This window comes from Rhopalosiphum padi, chromosome 4 (genome assembly GCF_020882245.1).
Source record: "Rhopalosiphum padi isolate XX-2018 chromosome 4, ASM2088224v1, whole genome shotgun sequence".
Taxonomy (NCBI): domain Eukaryota; kingdom Metazoa; phylum Arthropoda; class Insecta; order Hemiptera; family Aphididae; genus Rhopalosiphum; species Rhopalosiphum padi.
This window is the reverse complement of record NC_083600.1, coordinates 2,401,548-2,425,107: the sequence shown is the minus strand read 5'-3', so window position 1 is coordinate 2,425,107 and position 23,560 is coordinate 2,401,548. Positions and strand designations below refer to the sequence as shown.

General features: G+C 27.4%; 1 protein-coding gene across 1 annotated transcript in view; it reads right to left on the bottom strand.

Annotated features, from left to right (window-relative positions):
• LOC132929513 (hemicentin-2-like) overlaps positions 1 to 23,560 on the bottom strand; it is a 318,477-nt gene that overhangs the window by 13,702 nt on the left and 281,215 nt on the right. Inside the window, exon 6 of the mRNA XM_060994902.1 lies at positions 9,217 to 9,507. Within this exon, the coding sequence (XP_060850885.1) occupies positions 9,217 to 9,507 (291 nt within the window). The remainder of the gene's footprint in view (positions 1 to 9,216; positions 9,508 to 23,560) is intronic.

The following is a 23,560-nucleotide window of genomic DNA, read 5'->3' as shown; positions in this document are numbered from 1 at the left end:
AAAGCCGATAGTTTTCCTTGCTCTAACCTTAATATAAATATAAATGCCCGCAACTAAATTAAAATATGAATTATCAAGATCATCCAAACTTTTTTACAAAGGTTAACAAAAATTAAATGGTGAAATGACATACCAAATAATTTATTTATAACGAAATTGCTGAAAAAAATCAAAAAAAAAAAAATCTAATCGTAAAAATGTCTAATCCCTTGATTTATTATTTAGTCAATATAGATTATAGAGTGTATAATATTCACTTGAAAGCAGAAATACCATATTATAAGATTGCATTTGATAGTTATATAGTTAAGGAAAATGATAAAATAGTTAATTTAAAAAAAATACAATAAATAATTTATGAATTTAAATCAATAAAGTATTATATTTCAAAAATTACTTAAGCTATACTTTAATAAATTAAAATTAAATATAATTATTTAAAAATATATTTTATAAAATTGTCTATAGGTAATAATATTAAGAATTAATGACTATGTTCATTATTTATTTAGTTTAACGCTATATAATTAATAAGACTAGAATTAAATTATTGTAAGTAATAATATATCAGGTAAATTTCATTCGAAAAAACGGTTATGAGTAAGGGGTATAGCGCTTATTTTAAATTAAACAATATACTAGTTAGTGTGTATACATATGTAAAAACTAAAAAAGACATACGATTTTTGATAGTATAATGTACTTAGTTAACATTTAACTTCGTATCACATTTTTAGGTCAGATATAAATTATATAAACTTAAATATTCTGTAAAATAATATTTAACATAACAAAGATAAAATATTAATTTTTTTCACATTTATATAATATAACTGACTTGATAATTAATCAATGAAAACGCCGAATATTTAGAGTTACTTACCATAAAATAAGCTTAATTCAATTTCGCTGAAAACTGGTAAGCTAAAATAAATTTACTCTTTTTTGAAATTGTTCAGTACATTTTTTTATACATCGCGAAAATAATTTGAAAATAAAAAATTAAATGATTAATATATATTTAATATTAGAATTATGTAACGTTTGGCTTCTCCTATAAACTATTAAAAAAAAAAACTATAAGGATAACAAAACTAAAAAAAAACCCATAAATAATCATTATGCTAAATTTATATTGCTAGTTTCGTTCAATATCCCAAAACATATATTAGTTAAAAAGAATATGAGATAAGTTTTGGATAACAATTATTTATGAATAATTACAAATGCTATAATATTTTGTTAAATGAATACTTAATGCACATCTCTTAATTGCATTATGCGCGAAATTTACCAAAGTTGAATCGGTATTATGGCTTTCAATATCAAATAAATAATGTTTTTTATCAGTCAGATATTCAATGCACAAGCATAATAACAATATATAAAACATTGATCGACAAAAATATAGACTTTAATTAACACGACTCACGGCTCTCGGTTCTTTCGATAATTCACACGTATATCCAGATATGCTAATAGCTATCAGAAATTGATCAGATCTGATTCGTTTGGCCACGATGTTATTGTTAGGAATGTAATCAACCGACGATAACGATAAAAGTTCTAACTTTTAGCACTCACAATACAAATGACCTCGACCGTAGTCCATATTAATAAGGAGTGATAAAAAGCCACACTATCGCGAATCCAGGACGGGGGACGGAATGAGAACAATCAACTTTGCAGATATTTTATCAGGTTATTCACGTCTGACCCACCAATTTCTTATTTAATTGATTTTTAAAGAACGAAAATTGATAGAAACTCAAAAATGAGACTTATTTTATGAATTATATCTGATTGTAAAACTTCAAAAATTAATATTATATTCTGCCAAGAGCTATCCAACTTAGCAAAGAAAATAAACGTAGTGATATTATTTGTCAAAGCGAATAGTGTTAAGTCCCAATATCTAATCCTCGTATTATGTAAGGCACTATAGAATTTGTGTAATCGTTCGAAATAATTAAATTTGTCAACTGTGTGTTCGTGTATGTGGATTTACATGGTTGTGGGACTGTTGAAACAATAACGGTAATACTGCTAGATAGGGTATAGTTAGTAAGGTTATATTTATCCTGCTTGGTCTGAATATTTACCAGTTTGACCGTCCAAAATGAAAATTGAAACGTGGTCTGTGGCTTGAGCATTTAATTAGCGTAACGAGAGAATCAGAGAAGGTTATTGTTGTTTATACTTCGCATCTTACCAATAACAATATCAAATATTTACAAGACCTTTAAGTTTGGCGTCTACCCTCTTTACTTTATTGATTTTGATGTTTGTGTGGACGTATATGTATGTATATTGTATATATATCAACGCAGCCACATGTATTAATAAAAAGGATTACTGCTTCCGGGGACTAGCCACGGGTTATTATAGCTGACCTACCACAATTAATCATACGACTCCGGTTTAATATTTCAAAAATATCCCTCCCATACCACAAGACCTATATATTATGATGCCACTTACGCTGCTTCTAATATCCGAAGCGCCATAATGGGACCTCCCTGGAAGGAGATTCCATATTTGTACTGTAATTTGTGAGACCGTAAACATGTAAGTTTATTTGCGTTCTATGGTTGATGGCCTCCCGAATAAATCATTTCGCTTAAAGAATACAGCCAGCCGCAGCAGACAGCAGCCAGCGTATTCTAAAAATCAATTATTATATTTTGAAATAAACTATTCAAATAATACTAAACAAGTTAAAGTGTGCTTATTTTGTTAAAATAATATAAAAACGCAACATTAATCGATGCTGCATCGATAATTTTACCAATACTTATAATTAGTTGTATGTACGATGAGAAATTTATTTTGTATACATTAAAATGTTACGGAATCAAATATGAATTTATATTTTCGGTCTTTGAACTAAAACACGATATTTTTTAGAAACGGGCAATCAGTTTTATTTGAATAGATGAAAATGAATATTAATAAATTGATTCGTCGCTTAAAGTTATAAAATGACTCAAGCAGTTCGAGTCTTAACATAGAATCATATAAATCTTACATTTAATTTTGCATTAACAATAAATAATAATATCACCAGCTATCAGACCTGTTTTTATCAAAACAATAGGAATAAATACAAATATTATGATCTAAAATAATTTAAAAATATAGTAAATGGTAGAATACAATTTACTGAGAAAAATGTGTAAAAGAGTAAAAGACTACTGTCTTTTGTTCTAACGTAATGTAAACGCACTAGAAATAGACGACCGAATTCGATTTCAACCTGACTAACTTTTAATTTGATATCCATCATTTTGTACGAAAAACTTTCCATGGAACACGCTTAAGGTGGTGGTAGTAGCAGCGGCGGTGTCACATATGTTCTAAGTCAGCCAACAGACGGTTCTAGGGGTGATAGACTCGATTCAAATCTGATTGAAAGTGAAACTATTACCTAAAGCAGTATATATAATCCTCGAGGGGATCCGCCGGAATCAATTACGAAGGTCATAATACGGATGCGTTCGGGAAAATTTCATTATATATGTATACAGAGTGATTCACCAAGCATGCTCACCCCTCCCACTATTTAACCTTTATTAATGGATTTATACAAGTTCTGATTTTTAGAATTTATAAACACACTTAAATCTCGTATATCATTTAAAAAGTTTCCCGTGACATATAAACTTTTTTCTTCAATAAGTACCACCCTTTTTTACAGTAAAATCTGCATTTGGAAGTACATTTTATTTATCTAAATAAAAAACCAGTCTATTGAGTAGTTTTTAACCTTAGCGTTTTAAAGATAAAAACCCTAATAACGGTTATATAAGACAATATAATATGTATAAGGTACTCACAAAATGTTTAAAATAAAATATTTTAATAGTTTAATATTAGTAATAACTAATAACTAACTATACATAATTTTCAAATCATTATAGATACCTTAACTTCCAATCCTATTATTGATGACCCATTATTCTTAGTACACTAAATGTAATAATTATAAAAGTACTCTTTTGTATTTGGACATCCATTTTTTCAACAATTATTCACAATGAAAAAAATGGATGTCATCATTTAGAAAAAAGAAATGTATACGTGGTCACAGAAAACTTTTAAATGCTATAAAAATTCCAAGTATTTTAAGACATAGTTCTTAAGTATTATTAAAAATTCCAAAAATATAACTTTGAATAAATACATTACTAAAGGAAAAATGGTAGAAAACGCTGCTTAGAGAATTGCTCTGTATATTTATGCATATATATGTGTGTGTGTGTGCGGGCGAACATGAGAACGCCAGCGCATTCAGTTTCTTCGATAATTATTTCGCAGCGACGCAGAGTTAAGTCCATCCAAGTGATAATTCTGCACACACGAGTATACTATACCCCGGCGACTTGCAGAGCTCTTTTTCACCACCGACCGCTCGCGCTTGCGTGAAAGGTTCTAATCCGATCGGTTCTACGTTTTGTCCCGCGGTTAATCCTCGTCCCGAAGAGGTAACGCGGTTTTCGGCTGGTGAACCCGGCCCATCCACCCTGCCGCATAGTTAGCGACGAAGACGACCGTATATTATTATTATTATTATTATTATTATTATTTGTGTGTACGCAGTACGCGTATATAGCGCGGATACGCCGTGTTTGAGAGATTAGAAAATAAGGATCGGGTATAGCCGGTATCCGCTGTGAACGTATTATGGGTGGGTGGGTGCTCGCTCGAACAAACTGGCTTCGTTCATTTATCAATGCCATCATCCATTCACTAGCACACTCTCTTCACGCGCGCCCATCTATCCCTACCCTTGATAACGGGAGGGGATGCTTTCCGGGTTTCGGTAAATTCACCGGAGCTACCCCATCAGTCACACGCCAAACAGATTTGGTTCGCGTAGTTTAGGAGTCGTGTGTGAGCGCGCACGTATCCTCCGTGGCGTCGACCGTCGCTCGTCCCGCAATGACGGTCTTAAACCGGCCGGGTAAAAAGGGAAAAATTTGCAAACGATTAACCCGTTGAAAAAAAATAAAGTTTAACAGTAGGTACGTATTGATATAGTGCGCAGCGACGGAAACGATTCATAACTAGTTTGGGCCTTTCTGTCGACCGAGATGGATATCGTTCCATTTGCGAAACGTGAACGATTATTGGATCGACCACGATAAACCACCTCAGTTATCACTGACGACAGATGTCCTGGGAATCTAAGACCCTCAAATATGTATACCCTATAGACGAAGGTTTTATTTACCATCTAGTAAATATGTAACTTTTTTACAAGAAGTTATGATTAATAATTAGGTTTATACTTGTATTTTATACCAATGAGCGAGTAGGTACCTAAGTACCTATTTTTGGACATGGGAGGTTGAAAGGCATTTAATATGTTTAAATGGTCATATTTGCTGGTCTCGTCTCTAGAAATATTATCATTGATTATATATAGTATATGAGGTTTTGTATAAAAAAATCATTGAGAATCGATAAATATTACAATAGCTAACAATAAAAATTATATAAAACATTTGTGCGTATAATAATAAATGGTCTTAGGAACATAATATGCGCATGATAATTTAAATGCTAAATGGTATGTAAATGAGTAAGATATAGGTCCAGATAAACTCGCAGCGCTTAGCCTAATTTGGCAGCACTATTTATTGATTGTTTATGTTTAATTTGTTCTTAAATAACTATAAATTAGGTAAATGATAATAATTAGTAACATAAATATTATAAACATTAATAATAATCGATCATTTGTTTTTGTTCAGCTGATATAATAATTGATTATCTAAAAATACGTAAAATTAAAATAATTTTGTCAGCAAGGCTCTTTATTTATTTATTTAATAGTTCTTACAATACCTACCGACATTATTTTTTCCCATCCATTACACAGAACTTTTTAATAATTATTTTAAATAAAATATGTCGATATCCGGATAATATTTAAGTAAAATAAAATTTCGTTGGGTTATTGTTTATCACATATTTAGATAAAATATTAGATAAATCAAAATGTATTAAAGCTTCAATTAGTATACAATCTTCAATCTGCATTATTAAAGGTAGAATTTCAAAACAGTTTAATTACCTACATGTTATATTAGGAAATAGGAAATTGGTTTCCGATGAAAATTACTTATTAGTTATTAGTTGTTATCTATATCATACAGTAATCCTATACAGGCATACCTAAACAGTAGTCTATGTAATGTATTAAATTTTTGAGTTATGCGAGTACCTATCTCAAGAATAATCACAATAATGAATGAAATGTAATAATATGACGTCTAAGTACCTACCTTTTACCTATACTACCTTATGTGTTGTTTACTTTTTATTTATTTATTATTATTATACCTTATTTCAATTTATTAGTACAATATAATATTATGTTTTTAAAATGACAAACGATCCGTGAGCAAAGATCTATGGTAAATAACCAATAAATATTACTTTATAATTATGTTACAAAATGTAATTATTTGAACTGATATAATATTATTTTATTATATTATTATAGTTACTAACGCTGTGTGATGTATTATAATATGCTGTATTGTATTTTAACAGAATAATATGTATTATTTATATATTTATATACATGGAACTAACTGCATATCATAAAAACAGCAATAACCGTTCAAATAAATATAATATATCAAAAAACAACACTAAGTAATATTACACATTACTTTTAAATTTAAATTAATTACCTTTTTAAAAATTTTAATAAACAAATTCCTGTTTAGAATAATAATAAAATAAGGACAACTTATCACTTATACATGTATAATATAATAATAAAGGAATTTTTCTTCGAATAATTATGCCACGTGTACTGTACTAACCCGTATTTTCCTAATATATGACGGCAATGATCACTTATTGCAATTTAAAAAATGGCCATGTCCTTTTTGGATACTTATTTGAAACGCATATAAAATAAATCGTGTTTTAAATATTTATATCTTATTTTAGAATCACTATACCAAAAAAATCCCACAGCGGATCACGAAATAATGTTCATATCTTAAATATTTTATTATAGTTTGATTTATTCTCATTCTTCCAGAGCACAAAGTTTTCATAGTGATGGAAGTTAAACTTACGCACTCTATATTATTATACAAAGACAATAAAGCAGAACCAGGGATCCTTTTAAATTATATTTCCTTTTGTAGATACAATTTTATACTAAATATAACTATGAGCCATATCGTGGGAAACGCAAAAGAATATACTTTCGAAATAAAAATCAATAAGAATCATTTTCATACATCTTGATATCATACAGATACAATCATACAATGTAGATAAGTCAAATAAACACCATTAAGTTTAATTAGAACTTTTAAGAACCTAATGTTATGTTTAAGCCAAAAATACAATAAAATATCGTTTACAATTTTAAAGGATGTTCTAAAATAAAAATATATGTCATGTAATAAATTATAATAAGGAAACTATGATATACTTATATATATATATTAACTAATAAAAACAAAGATTCAATTAGACATATAAACGTACAGCCTAACAATAGTTAATGATAAATAATTACTGAATAGTTTAATATGTTTATATCGAAAAAACTACTCTCTCTGTAATCGGCATAATAAATATAAAGGAACGATGATTTATAGTTTATACCATTTATATTTTTCAAACAACTTAGTTACATTTTAAGAGTTATGACACGAGAGCGTTTTAAATATCGGTCATCGATCATATTATTTTGAAACGTAACACTGTTGTACAAATTTTAAAATAAATTTAAATATTATAACATAATATGAAGCTAATTAACAATATTAAAACCCAAGTTTATCATATTTTGTTAAACATTGTTAACATCGTTAATAATTAAATCCACCATAATGAGTGTTATAGTTTTCCAGAATTGTAGACTACCTAGTCAAAATATTATGTTTAATAAATATAAAAACGTAGGCGTTTTATCCTGATTTTTTAGAGTAACGATGAAACACCACTTTTTTAGTATGCGTCCGCTGCCGTATAAAAAAAAACATATGGTATCATTTTTTTTATCTCCACAGAGAATTTATCTGAACAAACCAGCTGGTTAGTTGTAAGCGAGAAGTAGACTAAGCATAAATTCGGGATCCGTTGCATTTACCGTGAATATTGTTGAGCGAGTGAAAGAATGAATAAAGAAAAAAAATGTGAAGTTTGAACGTTGATTCCATTATCTTTATAATTTCGATTTTCTCACACAAACTACTCTGTTTATAGCTGCGATCGCTATTTTCATCATCCATTCCATCGCATACGTTATGGCCTTCAAGGCTTTGCGCTCGGAATTTAATTTAAAACAAAAACTATAATAATATTATTATATATGTGACTATAATATAAAGTTTTATTAACTCACTTAGACGTCTTGTCGCATACGTGTTTATTTAGTTTTGCGGGTCGCACATGATGAAAATGATTTTATCTAATTTATCGTTCGCATTAAAGAAGCGAAAATATATATATATATATATATATATATTTTTTATAACACATGCAAAATACGAATAATAATAATATGTAACAAAAATAATATCGTATTGTGCGCGTATTGTTTATATTATTATATTATACGTTAATTTTGATTATTTTGTATTGTGCACATTATAATTAGTTTATCATACGCAATACTCGAATACACATACTTCGAAACTGTTATAGACAATAGAAATGAATAATAATCGTGACGTTCCAAAGCATATCAACTATGATTTCCGCGTACTACACTTTACTTCCCCAGTACTCTGAACCATTTTACCTTTGTGGCGAATGGTGACAACGTCACTTCATACCACCTCATATACCTACCCATGTCAGCTGTTCGAACGATACCACCCGATTATATTATTGCTATAATATTATGATTTTGTATCGACTATTTTTATGTAGATTTCTCGGCTCCTTCTCATCAAACTTAATTTTCGGAACTCGCGCGTATTTTACCCTGTCGTATTCGTCCTAATGGATAAAATTCAGTTTTTTTCCACACAACATAAAATTTATCCTATAAAGTTTAATTTACGGTCCATTACCTATTGCAATAGCCGTTTTTAAAAATTAATTTATTCAAATAAAATAAAGATAAAAACCCTATAATAATGCTATAAACCGCCAAAAATTCCTAAAAATGTGTATGATTAGTTACGCTCGTTTTTATCGTTTACCAGTGTAGACGACGATCGTCTTACTTACCGTTGAGAATATGTATGACCGTGTTGGCAGGGAACGCGTTGCTCGGTGCACACGTGTAGTTGCCGGAATGGGCGCGAGACGCGCGTTCAATGTACAATGCGCTGTGCTTGTTCGGTAAGTCAGACGTGACGTTCACGCCCCGGTCGATGTCGTAGTTGATCATTCGGCTGTCGTGGTACCAGAATATATACACCGGGTCCACGGGGCTCTGTTGGACCACACATTCCAAATGCAGCGGGCTATTCAACATCAGATACTTCTCGGAAGCACCGGCTATCTCGGCCTGTGCCTCTGAAAGAAAAAAAAACGTCGGATTGTAATGATCGTAAACAAAGCTGTGTGTAAATATTTAAGTTTATTAGCTTATTATATAGCAAAACAGTCGTTTTGTCAATGAATGTGTGCTATGTTGTTGAAAATAATTTGTTTTCTAAAGATATTTTAAGGAATAAATTCACACCATTTTTTAATATTTTTTCCCCTTAATTTGTATTAGTCTTTCTCCTTTTAAATGCTTAAGTATTACCATTTAAATAATATAATCAAAATAGCTAAAATATGTATTAAAATAATAATAATTTAATTTTTAGATTTCGAGCGAAGCAAAAACGTATTCGTTTATAATAATGTTTTTTTAAAAATTATTTCTAAAAAGAAAATAATTTCAGATAGAAGGAATTTTCCATAAGCGTGACGTATTATTTCAATTATTCGATTAGAAATCATGTCAAGTGGTCTCCTATCAATTTTAAATCGACTTAACACATAGCTTTGAAGAGGTTATATTTCAACGTCCTCAGTATATTTCATATGCATAGAAGAAAAATGTACAGCGTGAACGTTAAATTAGATATACAAGAATTAAGCAATCATTATTATCTTAACCAAAATCCATTTAAATTTATTATTATTATTATTATTTATTTTATTAATGAGATATAATTTAATACTGTTTCTTCAAATTTTTATTATGACACAAATTTAATTACACCAAAATTTACAATATATTACTGTTAGAAATTAAACATGGCAACTCTTTTAAGATTCTTTAAAAAAAATTTAATTGACTATTACAAGAACAAAATATAGACAGACTCATTACAAATGTATAGGATTATTGTATTATTTACTTATATTAGTTAGATTATTTTAGAAATTATTGATAAATTTAATATTATAAGAATTGTATTATCATTATGTAACTAGACAATTTTTTACACAATACTACATTATAATATTATATTATAAACAAAGAAAAAATATGTATTTATTTATATTGATATTTTAATTATGGGAAAAACGTTTATTTCAAATTGTAAACTCATTGACCCCCACACGAACATGTTCAATAAAGCCCTTTATCTTCTTGAATAATAAATAAAAATAAAAAAATAATAAATGTATTGTCTCCGTCTTACAAACGTAAAGTACAAAATTTTCTTTTATTAAAATCGATTTCATGATGTTAACTTTAATATAAGAGTGAATTTACCTATTTTTAAACTTAAAGGTAAGAATAAAATCTAGGGCATCTCACTACCACAAGGTTTTATTGATATTATCATTTTAAAGTGAGCTATAATTTGCAATTTACCTATGCAAAATATTACAATTTTAAAATGCTCATAACTCACTTTAAAATTATAATGTTAATAAAACTCCATGATATGCCCTAGATTATATTCTTAGCTTTATGTTTGATAATAGTTAAATTTACTCTAATATTAAAGCTATCAGTATAAAATAGATTCTGATGAACGAACATTTCCATGTTATACATTAATAAGACAGAGACATACACGAGAGTGTATAGCATCCTCTTAATAATTGTCTTATATCAGCACTTCATAAAAATATATTAAAAATGTTATGTGATTTATACAATTTTCACTTGAGAACATAATATACACTATGAATAGACTATATCTTACATGCGTTCCTACTAAGATTGATACACCTATAGATTACTTTGGTCCTAACACCATCTTCTATATTACGAAGCGTAATCAAAATAATAAATACTATTTATTAACTATTGCGAATTATTATAGATATCAGGATTGTATCACTATCATTACCAATAAAATAGTCCTCATGTGTACGTAAACCATTTCATAATTAATTATTGTGAATGAACGTTCCTGCAAAACATATTTCGTGACGTTTTTTTAACTATTGAAAATAATATTAATATTTTTTCAAAACAAAATCGATTGTTCGATGCTAGTTTTTCGATGTGCCGATGTGCACGTATACGAGTATAGGGTAAAGTCTATTTCACCCCTCCTCAATACAGTACAACAATCTGGGTCCACGGCTTACGCACGGTCGCCTACACACACACACACACACACACACACACACACTGTTACTGCGAGTTTAAAGTATCGACCTTTCACTGAGAGACGCACGGGTAGGTACTTTCGAAATATTGTTGATAATTAAATTATAGAATTTTATGTATTATATATATATATATATATATAATATATAAAACGCTACGAATTTCCCAGAGATATTACTTTCAAACTAACTATTGGAATCCCAAATAAACTGTGTGTAAACAAAATCGTTTCCTCCGTAGTCATATTATACGTCATGTTTCTAATACACAATATAATAGTAATAATATCATGGTGTTGTCTACCATAATAATATACTTTATATATAATATACCAATATACCGTAATAATAGCGAATATAGTGCCCGATAATCGAAACACGCATTCCTCCGATATTACTGCAGTGGTGTAAGTCGGTTTTAACGACGTATTAACGTAATATTTCACGTGATATTACACGAATAATGTTATATGTATACTATTTGAAACCGGCGTTCGTGTATTGATTCGTCGGAACAACGGTCGTAAAGAAAAATTATTACATATTATTATTATTGTTCACATATTCGAGATAATATTAGCATGGACATTGTTTATTTCCACAACAAACCGCTTATCATTAATTTCGAAATTTTGTAATATCATTTAAAATTCTACGTGTGTTGGTTTGTAATTACAATATTATTAAAAAATTAATGATTATTGATTGTATAAAATAAATCGAAAAAATTTAAAAATCTATTTATACTTGGAAATGTATGTTTTGTGAATAATGTCACTCGTGATTATTAAAAGCATCATTAAACAATATTCTATACTTTAATTAAAATGTCCAAACCTTAATCATTCAAACTTAGATTAATAAACATAAAATAATAACGCATGTATAGAACAATATGTATGTAACTTATGATCGTATTTGTTTATTATAATTATTTTTTATTACAATCGAGATTGAATGAAATAAAATAAAACAACTATACTAAATAAATGTTAACTATACATTACGGCCAAAATGAAAACTCAGCATTCAATATATTTCCTGGGAATTTTACAAAAAACTGTTCATATACTCATATATAAAACAATTAATTTTTAAATTAAAGATTTTTAATACACTACTTTAGTACATAATAATTAGGGCAGATGATTGGTACATATTATGCATATTCGTTTTGCACAACCACCAATATAGCAGAGTAAAAAACAAGAACGTTTAATCTTAATATGGTCGTTGACTGTCCCTAGATTCATATTTTTCCTAGAAACTTGTCTCGAGTAGTAGCCGTTTCGATTTATTTTTCAGTTACGGCTATAAAGGCCATGGAGATGTCGGTCGCCGACATCAGACATACTCATACTTCAGTAATGTCTGTGCTTTTTAAAGGTTGTCCATACGTGTTGTTAAGTTGTATTTAATAGAAAATATATTTGTTAAAATAATATAGATACAAAATAAATTCTTATTTTTACTCAAAAATATTAGTTTTGAAATGCATATTTGGTGATTTTTTAGAGCTACAAGTCCTCTGCCCTAAAAATAATAATAATAATTATTATTATTATTATTAATTTATATTATGTCAACCCGTAGCCCATGTCATGTCACAGCCGAAAAAAACGACATATTATGTATTGTATATTATAAAAAAATATTGGTTATAATATTATGTGTATCTACAAATTTCCCTTATTTTTGTGTCATGGTCGGCTGCCCGTAGTTTAGCCCGAACATATCGTGTTATCAAATATGTCAAGAAATACCTTATATACAAAGCTTTTCGTCCTTTTATAATATTACTATAGTAATTTTTAATGACGAATGTAAAATACACATCTATATAATATAATATGTGTTTATATTATTTTGTTATTATATTATTATTTTTTTGATTAAGAGCTAATGGTTATTCGTCACTGCCAATCATAAAATGGAAAAAAAAATCCTTTATTATTTAAATAATTATCTCAGTTATCGAAGTTTTTATGCCGCGAGGCTTTCCTTCAAGTTAATATAATTTTTTTTTAAATTTAATATAACAATTATTTCCAACTATCACCTGACAAGGTTTTTTTTATTTATTTCCAATTTAATTTCCTCATCTATCCAGATGAACTAATAACTAAACTATATTTATAATTAAACCTAAAAACCACTAACTTTGGTCTCAGTTTTTGCCGTTTGCAACTCTATAGTTAAGACGTCGTCAAATAACACTCGCCTGACCCTGACCATAGAAAGTATGAGATGTTACAAACTTATAAACATATTCAAGATTTCATTAGATACTTTAAAATATAAGAGCTTAATATATTAAATAATAGTATATAACCTTTATATTAATCATTACTATAAAAAGATTTGTTGTAGAACCTGTCGTGAAATAAAAAAAAAAGAATCACACTATAGAAAGTACAAAAACCCGTTTCACTATCTTATGCGTAAAATATATAAAAATTATGTATTCTGCTTTTCTGTTTATCGTTAGTGATAAAAGTGTGCAAGATACAAAACCAATGATAAATCAATAGATCCAAAAATATAACCAGAGTCAAGAGATTAGAAAACTGAATTTACTTAAAATATAGAAATATAGAAAAATAATTATGTTTACTTTATATTTATTAATGTTTTTAGATGTAATATTTTATTATTATCGTATTTATTACTATAGTGAAAATACATTTATAACTACATTTTTGATTTTAAATTTAATTTTCTTATTAATTTTTAATAACTCTAAATCCCTGAAAAAGGCAACACTTAATGAAGATAGATAAAATTTGTATTAAGTATATGTAAATCTATTTTGTACTTGTTTCAGTTTTTTGATTTATATAATTATATTATTTTTATATATTTTATCATTTTCAGTATTGATACAAAACATTATGAGAAACGATAAAACGAAAAAAATGCGACCTGTACAAAAGTTTCACCCACCCTCTCAAAGGTAATACCCCTCCTAGCCTTCCTTTAAATACGTCATTGGTAAAACTCTTAATATTCCACTGAATATTTCTACCGAAACCAATACAACGCAGCACAGTAATGACAAATTATGTAAATTCCAGTAAATAGGGTTTAATTGTTAATTAGAACTACATACGAAAATTAGTGCGTTATAGTCAATAAGTCTAGTTATTGAAATATATTACTTAGGTAGGTAATATCGTAATTTTACCTCAGAACATTATTAATAACGGTGCGTGATTATTAAAATTAATGCTTTATTCCATTTTATTGAAATAATCAGGTATTACAGATGTTAAATTTTGATACCTACTAAAGTGTTATTAAATACATGTATATTTATAGTTTATTATATTTTTCTAATGTTGACTTAAAGGTTTTCCGTTTTTATTTAAACTTTGTTGAACAATTATAACATTTGTTCATACAAAAACAATATGGAAATTTTTTCAGAGGATTTAAATTAAATAAATAGGATGAATTTAAAAAGAGTAAATTATTATGCCTTAGAAATCATATAAATTGTCTACAGTCAAATATAAAATAACACCAACTTTATATTATTATGAACCATAAAGGTATATTGTATTTCATTTTAAAAATATAGTTAATAATATATTATCCATATGTTACAAATAAATCTAAATAATCTAATTACCTACATTATCAAATATGTATGACATATTATTACTGAATATTATTGTTAAATACGCTATCGTTACAATTGTTATAAAATAAAAAATACTATTTTTAGCACAATACATTTGTTAGTAAACAAATTTAAAACCAACTAAATATACACAATACTAGTGGTCGAACATTTTTATTTTATGTTATATAATACTTATCATCGTTGTGTATCTATTATTCACATTACTCACTTAAAAATGTAAATACAATAAAAAAAAAAAGGAGACTAAAACATAAATATTACCAATAGGCAATAACGATTTAGACTGTAATAATTTTATAATTTAATAAACAAAATTGCAACCAGATAATATGTAAAATATAAAATATAATAATAAGTGGGCAAGTGGGTATCGCTCTGCTGTATAGTAGTAATGGAGAGTAGGTCACTGGTCACTATATTATAATGGATGTGTTAAATTTAAATGCAATGACGGGTATCATTGTATACGAAAAACGATTCTGAACGGAGATGATTTATCAGTCAATGATAATTAGTAGGATATATTATATTATTACCTATATTTAATTTGTAATATATCGTTATTTTACGCGATTTCGTAAAAACTTAAATTTCATACGCTCATAAAATGTTTTATTTATTGACGCTGGAATTTTTTTTTATAGATACTTGAAGGAAAACTTATGGATAACTTTGTATTGGGTTTTTTAACCTTAGGTATAAATCACAAAAATTTTATGAATTTTCAACTTCAAAATTCCTTGCAAATTTTCGCGATTTTGATATATTTCGTAAACATTTGAATTTTAAATGCTTATAAACAAAAATTATGACTAACAATTTTTGATTTTTTTTTACTACAATAAGTAAAATTTATAATAAACTTTGTATTAAATTTTAAAGATTTTTTGGAAATCAAATTTTTTTTATCGGCTTTTCAAGAAAAAAAAATAAGAAAAATCGAAAATTTCAATGGTTTATAAATAGTTTAATAAAATTCTAAATATTTTGAAAATTTAATCGTAAAAGATAACGCTAATATAAACATTTGGTGAAAATTTCAAGTATTTACAATGATTCGTTTTTGAGTTACAGCAAAATCAAAAAATCGATTTTTTCGAAAAGTGGTTATGCGTAAAAATTTCCGTTTTTCCCTTATTTTTTCAGGGGTTTTCCCGACGCTTTTGAAAACTAATGTAAATTTTTACTTTTGACCCCCCCCCAAGTACCAACTAGATGAATTTTCCTTTTCAAAGAGGGGCTGAAGTCAAAAATCAAAGCATTATTACTACTTCAAAACGTGATGACAGACACAAAAATAAAAAAAAAAACACATCTTTGTAGAATCAATACATTCATCACTCCGTTCAGAATCTAATAAACATACAACCATAATAGGTTATAATATTATTATGTTCATACTATTAAGTTTAATAATAGGCCAATTCACTATAATTCTAAGGTTAACATAATATTGGTTCTACCGAATGCAAATTTCCCATGTGTAATGTGTACGTTTGTAAGACAAAGAAAACACAATATGAGGGCGTCCTTTTATACGAAAATGCATAAATAGTACCCGGTCAAATTGACCGTGTTTGTGTAATTATGGTAAATAATTACTTGCATACTATGCGTGAATCGTTAAGTTTAAAAGAGGGTAGGTACCTATTATCATGTTTCTTAATAAAGATACCTACTGTAATATTATCAGTTTATTCAAGTATTTTAATATAAATATAAAAAATTGTATGACATAATACATGAAACAATGATTTCAATTTTTATAATAATTATTGTGGTTATTAGTTTTAGCGATAATTTTAAAATTATTTAGTCTGTATTATCATTTATCTATCAGGTGCATTCGAAGTAAAACACACAAATCTCTCACGCTATACCTACTAAAATAGTCCAAGTTGAGCTATTGCAGTAATTTTAATACCTATATAATTCATTTCACTTACATCTCTGGTAAATATTAATATATTATCTTAAATGTTTAGGTATATACATTATATTTATGATTCACCGCGTGTATTCTTAAAATTATATAAATTCAGTATAATACGAACAAATTAAATTTATGCTCGTACATTTGCGCAAGCTCATCTTGTACGACGTACAAAATATATGATCTCGTGCTGTGCCTTAATACAAGCTACAACATGTCCAAACATTGGACAAATACTATTGAAAATTATATTATTTATGTAAAATGCAAACCTACTGGTCTTCGATGTTTATTGTGAAAGGTATATAATTACGATAAATTATTAAAAACGATTTTGGGCTACGTTTTGGTAAAATTCTAAAAAAACAAAGTCATATGACATAGCAGAATACTGTGTAAATTACATAGAAGAGCAGAAAACCAACATCTGTTTTCTCTGTTTGTTGCACGCATAGAATTGCAACAAGAGTATTAAATACTAAAATTTAGTGCTTCTAAAATTACAGCTCTCTGATTTGGTATAGGGAAAATTGGTTTGTAAGTTTTATAAAGAAAAAATATTTACTGTACATTGGTCGGATGATTCTTAATATTTAATTCTGTAAATAAGTTATGTATAATTACAAATAAGATAAATGAAAACACATTTAAATTTATTAAAATCAAAAACCATTCGACCAATGTAAGTACAGGAAATACGAGTAGATATCGTTCTTTATAAAACCTTGTAATACGTTTCATTGTCCTAAACTGGACCAGAGGGTCGTAGATTACCTTTGTTGCAATAATACGCACAACGCGGCGTATTGGAAACAAAATACGATGGTGTAACCAGCCCCTTAATATAAGATTATGAATTAATAAATTTTAATCGATTTTAATATTTACATTGCACCGCGGTATGAAAACTAACGGTCTCAGAAAACCGTTAGCAATGTGTTAAACCCTATACCTAGCTGTTGGTTTCCCGGGAAAAGTTTCACACGGGATGACCTTTCTTGGTGAGACAAAAACTTTGCCGTAGCAAAGAGCATCCGAGAATAGTTTGGGGGAAAAAATGTACCCGAAAGGAATACGATACGGGGGTGGATATTTTTTCCTTGACACTATAATAATATAGGTACACCTACCTACTATTGTACAGACCTGGATCCGTCGCCATTGCCACCACCGGTGTTGCTGGTGGTGGTGGCTTATATAAAATACAAGGATATTCCCGGAGGCGTAGGAGGCTATACACGGTAACTTTACCGGCTAATTCACTTCATCGTCTGTGAACTTTAACCACAACGACCAGAGAACTTTTGGGTCACAGAATATATCGTCTATATTATTTATGGCGCGTATATCAAGAGGATTTGACAATTTCACACCGAATCGTGTTTATGTATATCTTACATCGCAGATACCTACACCGGGTAATAAATAATATCTACTCGACATAATGCATCGGGCCACAATAACCTTATTATTATATCGTACTGCGAGTGTAGTTTATAAAACGTTTTTCAGGGCTGTGTAAACACGAATCTCGACCAAACGTTTTAAATATCGAGCGTGCAGGATCGAACGAATTTGTATCGGCATCACAGGTATAATAATAAGATATATTATCGTGCTACAGTGCAGTGTGTAAAGGGTATTATAGTTGTAGTACGACTTACAGATTTAATTTTATGTCGGTACTTTGGTGAAATCGATCGGTGAACGTATCTCTACATTTATTACTATTATTATTATTATTGCGGTATCATTAAACGTGCCGAGCTCATCCAAATATCGGTTGGCCTGTGTTTCGTGGGCACGAGAGTTCTTTTTTCAAATTGCAAGTTATAATAATAATAATAATAGTAACGTATTACAGGCGACTAATATCACGATAATGTACGTATACGTATAAAAAAATATGGAGGTAGTCGTAAAAGTAAATCATTTAATACTTTGTAAGGCGATGGTTGAATGTATAATATTATTATTTTAGGTACTTAGATACACGTATTTATATCAAAATTGGTATTATTTCAGTATTATTCGTGTTACATTTTAAACCATACACAATTGAATTCCAGATTCTATTATTGTGGTAAATAAATTTCAATTATTGCTGTTTTACTGCAATGCAGTTTATGGCCAAATTATTTATTGAATTTTTAAGAGTGAAAAAATAATGTCACACCGAAATACCAAATAATACATTTTATAGTTTAATATATAATATGTATATATCCGTATTGCATCAGAGATTCTAATGCATGTACGCGTGTAATGTTTATTATATGTATTATATGTGTGCTAATATAATAGAGTTATAGACTTAAATTAATGTATTTATTTTATGTGAATGAATGACGTTTGCGATATTTTATTGTTGATTTATACGTAGTTATTAAACGCGTAAACACGCGTACTTACTATTAGTTATACGGTGAAATATCATGCACTTAATCATTAACTGTGTAATATTAAAAACTTTTTAATAACAGTTAAATTATGATTTTTAATTAAATACAACTATTTCAGATTATTCTAGGTATAAAATATGAATGCTAATAAAATCATTCTTGCCATGTTAAATCCATGCCATTTCGTCATAAGTAAAAATGTTTATTACCTGTACAATAAAATCCAAATACTATCCAATGGCTTACGCATCGTATTTATTTTGAATAAAAATAAATAAATATACATTATGAAAATTATTTCCTATTAGGTTAGATTTGTATTTAAAGATTTAAAGGAGATCAAAGACACTGTATTATTAACGTTATAATGCTTAACGTATATTTTTTATTATTAACTTTAGACAATCGCCACGTTATTTGGTATAATACTATAATATGTATAGTAGTTCTAAACTTTGTATATCTATTGAATCGCCTTATCTATTGAAAAGTAGACACACACCTATGATACCAAAACATTTAACGAAACCTTTTTTAATAATTGTTTTTATACGATTATCTTAGTAAAGTATTATCGATTCTAAAATTAGTATTTTTTACCTAACCTAACCTATACACCGTTGTCATATTTATTATTTATATTATGCTATATCATATAGGTAGTTATATAATAACAAAATAAACCAATGTATAGATTTATTGTGAGTTCAATATACATACGAAATTTCATTATTATTTTTAATATTTTTTAGTGTTATTTTAACATCAAATTGTTTATATTAATCCATAATAATTATTATAACACAGATATAATAATTTATGTATTGTTACGTGTAAAATATTAAAAACGATTAACGATTAACGGGTTTATTTGTATCAAGATAAATTTTGACTACATTTTATTTTATTTTTAAAAATGTATAAGAATAATTAAAAAAATAAATATATTATGTATTGTATTGATAAATATGATGTTAAGTAACATAAATTATAGTGAAATCAATATATGTTTACATTATCATGGATATGTAATTAAAAAAAATTGTTTACTGATGAGTTAAGAAAAGCAACATGAAAATAAAATAGAATATACCTACAGTTCTTTTAGTATAAAAATTACGCAGGTTGTAGGAATATTGGACGTTTTAATTAGAGTTTACTTAAGGGTTCATTAGCTAGTATAACGAAAAGATAATATTAACTTTTGTTTTTAATCAATGTAGGCATAATTTGTATAAGCATTAAACCACGTATTATTAATGTAAAAATAATCAGGTCAAATATTTTAGAAATTAGTGATAATTTAATAATAATAATAATACGAGTAACTACAAATTAATTAATAAAGTTTCGTTAAAGTTCTATATGATAACAAATTTTTTTTGAATTAAAATTCAAAAAAAAGAATTATATATTACCATATTTAAAATACAAATCTATTTCGTATTATAAACATAATTCCTATGATAAAATATATTTTTTTTTTTAAATAAATAAAAGTTAATTAGTTTTTAACGAAATAAATTTGTTTCAAAAATAATGATAGTATAAATGGCTTATAGTGCATTATTAATCATTTTTATTTTATTTTTCAGCAATGCTTCTGCGCTACTGTACAGCATTTAATATTATTGTTAGTTATTTCTCAAGAGACATTTAAGAATAAATTAATCTGAAAATATTGTCTTCCTTCAGAAGGTTTTAAAATGTAAACAAAAAGTGTAACTTATTGTTAGACAAAACTTTTCAAAGTATTTGCCCTTTAAAACGCTTAAATATATTATTTTCACAAAACAATCTGTAGATGTTCGCACGACAACAATATCTGTAGAAGATTGTTAATAAACGTATTTTGTGCTTACGTGACAAACATTTCTGATAAACTAAAGATAATTGCGAATTGTAATTGTTTAAATTATAACCGAATTTGTGTTATTTGAAGAATCTTAGTTTGGTTATAATTATTCACATAAAAAAAAAAACTGTAAAGTAAGTTATATTTTTCATCACAACTATACAAACACCACCATAAAACAAACAATTCAATATTCAAAAACTAATAAATTGTATATTAAATCATGTTGGTTATGGGTTAGGTGCGCGAATTAATAGTTCATAAAATATATGATAAAGTGCTCAAATACTGCGACACATGTTTACATTATTCAATGGACTACTTGTCAAATATGAACACAGTTGTTACAGTTGTAATATTAAAACGTTTTCAACTACCTATGGAATTATTTTTCCTTACTATTGTCACATTATGATAACTGATGATGACGTAATCGTTGACAATACGACAATCCTCATCTTATTCACACAAAATAAATTTTTTAAGTAAAGTCATCGTTTTCCTCTTTAAGTTAAAAACCTGAAGCTTCTCATTATTGTTTATTAAATAGATTAATATAATTCACATAGGTTTTCATCTATGAAATCGTATGTTCCATTATCATTAATTGTTTAAGTCGTTTAAGACGTGTGAATATTTTTATTTAATTAAATTAAATTTGAAAACAATGTTTTAGAATTATTGTTCTATTTCTAAAACAAATGAAGAATTAAAATACTGTACTGTAATATAATCAATATTGCATTCGAAATTAAACAGATGATCATAAACCAACTCATAACAATAGTGTTACTAATAGCTTTCGTAATAGAAAACTAAAAAAAAACCTATGTTATTAAGTTATTCATTGAACAAAAAATGCATAACTACACAATTATTATTGCAATGTATAAAAAAAAAAACAACACTTATAATTTATAATATTGTCCTTTTGTCCTTTTTGTGTGTATATAGGTAACAGCAGCTGACATTAATAATACATTATATTATAACCATTTATAACCAAACAATTTGAAACATTACCAATTGATAAATTAGAGACTACAGGTTTTATCGTTAAATAATTAGATTCAATTTATAAAATACATAATTTATTTATTTAACTAATCGCCGGTTGCAATGGACTTTATCATATTATAGTTAAACAAATATACTATATATAATATTTATTAAATAAATAAAAAAATAATATATTTATGTTAATACGAGTAACAGTACTAACCACGAAAGGTAATATGAATATCAAAATCACAATTTTCAAATAAAAAAGTTTCAGGAAACCTAAAGAGGAATAAATCTATTTAGGGAAATGAGATAAATTTAAATGAACAACTTTAAGACATTTTCAAAAAACTGAGTGATGTAAAGTAGTAAAACTTTTGTTTTGGTTGTGAAATTGGGTGGAAGTCAAACGGAGTATTAAGATGGTCAGTAAAAAAAAAAATGATGAAAAAAAACTAAAAGAAGACCTAAACAAAGATAGAATCTGACCCCAAGACGTGAAAAACGAAAGTCGAGAAATCGTAGGAAAAATATAGATGAAGGAAACTGTATATTTCGGGTTCTCGCCATATTGAACTGAAAAAGCCATAAATACCAAATAGTTTTTAGGAACGCTATTACGTTACATTATTTGTATTTCCTATGTACGACCATAATTTAAAATTTGTGTTTGCGCAATAATAATTAATTAATTTTTGTGCGTGAACTAGTTCTATTTGTTTTTATTATCAAGTGTTACGGAAAATATCTACCTTTTTAAATTAAATTATAACGTATTAAATAATTATATTGTGGGTACCTAAATATTTTTTGAAAATGTGTTATAATTAAATTATGATAAAGTTTATTTTAATAGTAATTAGCTGAATTCCCCGGATTCACCCCAGGGATAAATATATTTTACTAAGAACCTATAGCAAGTACACACTATTTAATTTGACTAACTATATACTCAACTAAATTGCATTATATTATTTTATGTTTACGTACTACTATAAACTCAATGAGTTTTATTTTTAACTCATATAAATGGTTAGATTTTTCCAAAATTTAGATTACTAACACTAAATCAAGTATTAATTTTCTATCATATCGCGTTGCTTTGTTTCGTCGTAAATAAGAAACAGCTTAAATAATTATTTAAACACGTATGCTGTCAATGC